The sequence below is a fragment of the Stomoxys calcitrans genome, chromosome 2 (genome assembly GCF_963082655.1).
Source record: "Stomoxys calcitrans chromosome 2, idStoCalc2.1, whole genome shotgun sequence".
Taxonomy (NCBI): domain Eukaryota; kingdom Metazoa; phylum Arthropoda; class Insecta; order Diptera; family Muscidae; genus Stomoxys; species Stomoxys calcitrans.
Genome location: NC_081553.1, coordinates 36,265,725 through 36,272,603, shown reverse-complemented (window position 1 = coordinate 36,272,603; position 6,879 = coordinate 36,265,725). Strand labels below are relative to the sequence as shown.

The window sequence follows — 6,879 nt, the reverse complement described above, 5'->3', positions numbered from 1 at the left end:
AAACAACAATACAACAATTGAATGCATCAAATATCATAATGTTATGATGGATATTAAAGCTTTAAGAGATTTTCATTTTTCTAATTTCTTGAAAGAGTTCCATGGTTGTAAAAGTTCGAGAAATAAATTTCATTCGTTCAAAGCGTCATATAAAATAACTGATATGTCGATTCTACAGGACATTTCATAGTAATGGTGTGTATTAACGCCACTAAATCAATAAATTTTATTAACATTTCTAGTGTGTTGTGTTGTAAGGTAAAATGGATGATAGTGAGATTAAGTATTGCTAGTGTGTGTAGAATTATTATTGTTGCTAGTAAGACCGCTGCAACAACTAATTTGAGAGGATTTTGCACCCAAAGATGATAGACCTACTGAGTCACTTAGATTTTTATTTAACAAAGTCGAGCTGTCTTTGCTACGTGCCTGATCAATCAACTCTGCTGCAATTTCATAAAATAGTCGTTCAACATTTTCAGCCTCCTTGGCGGACGTTTCTAAAAAGTACATATCATGTTGTTTGGCAAATTCTTCTCCTATTTGTGTTGGTATTTCTCTATCATCTCGATCCGTTTTGTTGCCCACCAAAATCTTCAGAACTTTCGAGTTGGCATATTCCTGTATCTCACGCAACCAGTCGGGAAGACAATCGAACGTGGGCTGGCAACTGATGTCATATACTAGTATTAAAGCATGGGCAGATCTATAATAGCTTTGTGTTATGGATCGAAAGCGCTCCTGTCCAGCAGTATCCCAAATTTGCAGCTTTATTTTATCACCTTCGACTTCTACCGTCTTTATCATAAAATCAACACCAATTGTAGCACCTTGGCCGGGGGGAAAAAGACCCTGTGTAAAACGCCTCACAAGACAGGTCTTTCCAACTCCAGCATTTCCCACAAGAACTATCTTGAAAAGAAATTTATATTCTTCCATATTTATTTTTGGTATACCTTCTGTGAAAACTCTTTTCGATGTTAATCCACAGATGCTAGCTGCTCGCTTTTATATTAGCTGCTGACTAATGTTTGTTGGTTGTCTTACTCGCATCAATGACGAAAACGCCTTGAAAAATGTTTACATCCCATGTATCAATCAATCCAATATTCTTTTCCACATTTTATCACATCACATGTACAGCTAATTACGTGCGCTACACTTAACAACAATTACGGGGAGATTTGTGTAACTGCTTCAAAGGAATATTTAAAAAATTTGCTGAGAAATCGCGAATTTTGTTAAATTTAATAAACATACAATACTAATATCAGCTGTTATTAGTCATTTGTTCATATAGGCGGTGATGCCATACTGTCATGAAAGATAGTCTAGATAATTAATTGCTACGTAACATAACGTAAAGCGAGGTTATTGACAATATATTTAAAAATCCATATGAATAAAACCTAAAAATGTTCATATTTAAAGTGATCCACATTTTAACAATGAATATAACCTCTGGCTTTGGTGCAGGCATACCCTATAGTAGGGATGAAGATGGTCCTCTACAAACAGAAACAGAGAGTTTGGGGAAATTTCTTTGTAACTGCTGGTATCCAATTGTAGCCTGAGTGATGACGATGCCTTTGAACCAATGCGTATAAATAACCTTTCTCCTTCCTATATGGCGAATGGCACGCTGAGATGATTTACTCAGCAGTTGTTTATAATTTAATTTGCCGTTACCATATTATGTATGTTCGTTACTAGCTGTGTTCGGAAACTCAAAAATTTGTGCAAAATTGCAACGTTGAACAGATGTTTTGAAAAGGTCAGCTGTTTTATGAAAAGAAGCCGTTACATGAAAATATAAATGCTAACGGCAAAATGGATCAAAAAGGCAGAGGTAAGTAAAAAATATAAATATTGTTTATTGGTAATTGTTAAATTTGTTTCATTTTTATTTACTTTCGATGAAAATTATTGCCAGCAGCTAGTGTTCAGGTACAGAAAACTCGACAAATGAAGTTGTAATTCTATCTCAAATCGGTTGATCTACATTAGAAGGTAAGTGCAAAATTTGCGGAATTATTTGGAAAATCTTGACAAATTAAAAAATTTGTATCCTTTCAGACGTCAAGAGCAATTATCGAATCAACGCCGTTCCTTTGAATTTGTTAAGGAGGGAAGATGCTGCCATGGGATTGAGTGGGTCTAGCTGGGCAGTTAAACAAGTGACGCAAGTGATTAGAAAAATTAGTGCAAATTAGTCTGCTTATTGTGAACGGATACAGATATCTTCAATGATAGCAAAGTGTCCGTAGCAGCCACATGACCAAATAGAAAACTCCCTTAGCCTCACATCAGTGGTCGTAGCAATTTACCTAGCTACAATAACCAAAAGCATTAGATGGTTTGTCTTTGTCAGCACAACAAGTGTACTTTTGTATACGGTGATGGCATGTAAAGCTGTAGCGTGATCCATCCATCTTCCAAACATCAGGTACTATAATAGTGTTCAGATAGGCTGAGGACAGTTGTAAGTTAATCGACTCCAGTCAGATCCAGATTCTTCAGCATCAGTGTAGAGATTCTGTGTGGAACCAGCGCTTTGCGCGACTTGGCGCCACGGATGACATTCATACCTTCGTGCACGGTTATTGTTGTTGCACTAAAAGACTCCATCAGGCTAATGCGGTACGTACACCCGGCTGCCATGGGATTGCACAGTACTTTATGATGACTGTCCAGCGGCACGGAGATCACGGATATACGAATGGCTCCCCATCTAGCCTTTTCACTCTCTGGTTAATAAATTGACGTTTATTTAAGGAAAATGCCTCACAAATATCGCCAGCATTTTTTATTTAAAAAAAATGTTTTCCAAGCAAGCAAATAAAAAACCAACTAAAACAAAAATCAGCTGTTTTTCTGCAAATTTTCACTGGAAGTCGTTCGCGCACTTTAGCTTGCAAATTTTTTAAAGGGAGTCCTGCAAATTTTTACTGGAAAAGTACGCGAACAGACCTAATCTTTCTCCTTTCCTATTTTCCCTAAACTGTAAATGGCACGCTAAGATGATTTAATTAACAGATAATTATAATTTCATTTACCGTTACCATATTATGTATGTTTGTTGTTGTTGTACCAGTGTGTTTTACACTGAGGCGACAGCCCTTGCCGATGAAGGGCATAGATAAATTATATATAGATAAAGAATTTCAACTTCGCACATATACTGGTTGGTGGCGCTTGTGAAAATAGATAAATGAGAATTATCTAAGAGCATGCTGCAAGCAGAATTATGGAACGATCAAAGAGTATGAAAATAACAGAAAAATGTTTGTGCTCTCAAAATATTACAGCAAATGTCAAGCTTAAAGGAATTTTTTTTATTTTTCTTCAAAGCAAGCAGATCTTCGGATAAAATTAAAAAATCAATTTAACAGCAAAAAAAAAATAGATAAAAGAAAGATACACATATTGGAAGCTACGACTGCCGAGACCCCATATACGTGCATTATACGGGAATGGGGAAACAAGGTGGTCTCATTTGTACAACAACCACAAATCATATGGTGCAATCCGCCACACTGAGGAGGCACCCCTTACCGATGAAGAACTCCATCGGGTCAATCCGGTAGGTACAACCGGCTGCCATGGGATTGCCTACATCTACATCTGTTCCAACACAACATGCGTTCACTTTTCGGTATAGATCCAATGTAGAACCGCTTCCCAATGTAACCTCTTTAGGGGTTTTTTTAATCCTATTTCGCATGGCGAAACAATTAAAGGTGGTCTCATTTGCACAAATCATATGGTGCAATCTGCCATTTTGTCATCAAGCCGATCGACGTTTTGCCAACACACACAAAGAAATTTGTGTGAGTGTGTGTATACATGAGCAGAGAATATGCGATATAGAAGATAACAACAAAGAGAATGCAAACAAAGATCTGACATCTTAATACCGTCAAATCTGGTCGACTGTTAACAGCTGTTCGCGTGAGACCATCTTTTTAAATCCGCCTTGCCTATGTCGGTTAAAATTAAAGGACTTTCTTACAATTCCACTGCACGCAAAAAATTTGGGTACGTTAAAAAAATTTTATTTCAGCATAAAAGATGTTATTTTAATAATAATAATAATATGCATTTAATTAATTTATGTAACATTTTAACCTTATTTTTACTAGTATTTGGGTAAATAAATGAAACTTATCTTTTGTTGGTTTAAGAGTCACCATAGCATAATTTCTTTCATTGCATTGTCTTCTTCTTTTGGATCTTCTTACCCAAAAGCCTTCTAAGTTCTTTGGACATGTAGAATGGTTTCGCAGTGGAACCATCATTTTCACTGGAATCCTCCAAGAAACAAAAGAATAAAGTATCAACGGCCATCGAATAGGTGCTAAAAATAACATCTGCCAACACATAACCCAAAATGGCTACCAAGGATACCGGAACCAAAGGAAAGGTGATGGGTATGACGCCAGGATATGTAATCAACAACAGATATGTGATAAAGGATGTACAGCCAGTGAGTAGAAGCTTAGAGAGGAAAAAGAGAAAATTCGAAACATTGTCAATTGCAAATACCCGCAGAATATTTTGTGTTATCAGGGCGAAGGCTTTGCGGGAACTGGCGCAAAAACTTGTGCTGTGGACGGCACACATGATATAGGCGTTTCGATTGAGAAAACGCAGAAAGTTCTCTAATAGCCAAAAGAAGCATTTCATGCAGCAGAGAATGGCTTTAACCACAGCGTTGTCATACAGTTTTAGCTTCTTCTCCATGAGTTCGAGGATCCAACGTATCATGCGGCATATGGATAAAATGAGCGAACCAAAAGCAATGGTACCCAAGTGATATATAGTGGTTCGACCCATGGCCTTTAGCAGAGGTGTTGAGGTGAGATCCTTCTTGTCGAATGTCCAATACCACATGGCAAAAGTGGAGGCCAACACCATTTCGCCATAGGCCGCTATGAAAAACGTTACCCAAAAGAAGACAAACACATTGAAGTATATGTACCATTGGGTAGTCGCATTATGTTTTATCTCCACAAAACGACAAACCGTCTCCAAGCATGGCTTACGGGTGCCACTGATGAAACAATTCGATTCGAAAATTACAGGATCACAAATGCCGCCCAATGTGTAGTTCAAAGCTTCCCCGGTGCAGGTGCAGGTTTCACGCGAGCCAATGGAGGCCTCGAATTGATTGTACTTGCGGTATGTCAAAGATCCCACCGAGCCCAAGTACAGGAAGACTACTCCAGCCATTAGGGTAACGATAATGTATAGGAATCCGGGGAAGAGGGGAAAGAAAATCGATGATTTAATGGAGGTTATAGCTTTACTGGCCTCTTTTACAATGGCTATGGCAATGCTAATGCGTTTCCTTATCACAATAACTATTAGCACAATAATGGTGAGTATGGCTCCCGTTACCACCGAAAGGTACAGCCAGAATTGATCATTTTTCAATATATTCTCCAGTTGGGCCTTCAAATGCCAGTGGTGCAGCGGAGTTTGGGGTGAATTACGAAAGAACATATATTGTTGCATGCTGTGCAGTAACATCATAACCAGCCCTACAATTACACCACAAATTGAAATCCATATAAGGGGCTTGGCCACCCATCTCAATAGCGTTATAAATATCAAAACAATAACGATGTGAAGTATAAATGCTATAGCAACGACTTTCCACGAAGCCTTCAGATCTTTTTTTATATATTCGGCCACATTCTCACTGTTCTCGTTGGTGAATTTCGATAATATGGCTGCGATTATTCTAGTCAGTCCGGTATTGGCATCCTCGGCTTTGTTCTTCAGCAGCATGATTTTTTTGTTGTTTTCAGCGCAAAAGGCTTTAGTGGAATTTTTAAACAAAAAAAAGTTTTTTTTAATATCCTCCAAACCCACTAGGGCCATTGATTGCAGTTCATGTCCATTAGGGTTAGCAGTTATTTTTGCAGCTAGTTCCCTACGCTTTCTTTCTCTTATTGCGTCCGGTACCAAGCTGCAAAGTTCCTCACGGGGAAATGGTACACAACGATTGAATATAGGTTGACTTTCAAAATACGACCCACTGCAGCGGCCGTCGTCAATTGCTCGAGACACGTCTTCGATTCGTCTGAAGGCATTTACATCCACTCCATCCTCACAGATTATTTGCTGCTTGATTCCCTCTAAATCTTGGGCTTTCTCATTACCCTGCCAGTAGAAAGTTTGTTCGGGACATTTTTCCACACATATCTGTTTGGTCTGGCATCCCGTCAATGGGGTCATGGCATCGGCACATTTAAGCAGATCGAAGAAAAATAAATAGGGTTTATTTTTCACTCCAGAATCATAACCACATTTACGATTGTTCGAGTCTGTGGGTATAAGCACCTTGTTCAGATCCCCATTGGTCAAAGCATAATGGGCTATATAGAACCAGGCTACTACAGCACATGCGAACAACAGCAGACAATGAACGTCGGTGCAACTATGACTCTTGTGTATCCTTTCGGGCTGGGGCTCCACTCGCTGGGGCTTCTCCACCATAGACATTCTCTGCAAAGGCTGAGCCTCCGGCATCATTATTGCATTTGAATCGTCGAACAGAGCAGAATTTCTCATGGACATTCTTTGAATTTTTCTCTGTCTTTCTGCAATATCCCTTATATCGACATACTTAAAAGAGTCAGAATCCTCGTATATAGCGGAATTTCTCGAGGACGTTGGCTGTCCTCTACTTTGTCGACTCATCGTTTCGTTTAGCCCGTTATTTATTCGTTATCCGTTATTGTTCGTTATCCGTTTTTATTATCCGTTACTCGCGATATGAGTTCGCTGGCGACCGTTTTGAAACTGAATCCAAGTGGCTATTCACTCATAATTGAAACATAATGCCAGTTCAACATCATTTCTGATTGATTC

The 6,879-nt window shown here is 38.7% G+C and overlaps 2 protein-coding genes across 2 annotated transcripts; both read right to left on the bottom strand.

Moving 5' to 3' along the window:
• Window positions 1-1,266, bottom strand: LOC106089203 (ras-related protein Rab-30). The gene has a single exon (XM_013254997.2). The coding sequence runs from the start codon at window positions 937-939 to the stop codon at window positions 280-282; it is 660 nt and encodes a 219-aa protein (XP_013110451.1). The 5' UTR covers window positions 940-1,266; the 3' UTR covers window positions 1-279.
• A 2,767-nt stretch (window positions 1,267-4,033) lies between these two features.
• LOC106089173 (choline transporter-like 2) lies at window positions 4,034-6,820 on the bottom strand. Its single transcript, XM_013254956.2, has one exon. It carries the CDS (start codon window positions 6,706-6,708, stop codon window positions 4,207-4,209), a length of 2,502 nt encoding a protein of 833 aa, XP_013110410.2. The 5' UTR covers window positions 6,709-6,820; the 3' UTR covers window positions 4,034-4,206.
• Between the last annotated feature and the right edge of the window lie 59 nt (window positions 6,821-6,879).

Coding starts and splice junctions, on each gene's coding strand:
- LOC106089173 (XM_013254956.2), bottom strand. CDS start 6,708: ATGAGTCGACAAAGTAGAGGACAGCCAACGTCCTCGAGAAATTCCGCT.
- LOC106089203 (XM_013254997.2), bottom strand. CDS start 939: ATGGAAGAATATAAATTTCTTTTCAAGATAGTTCTTGTGGGAAATGCT.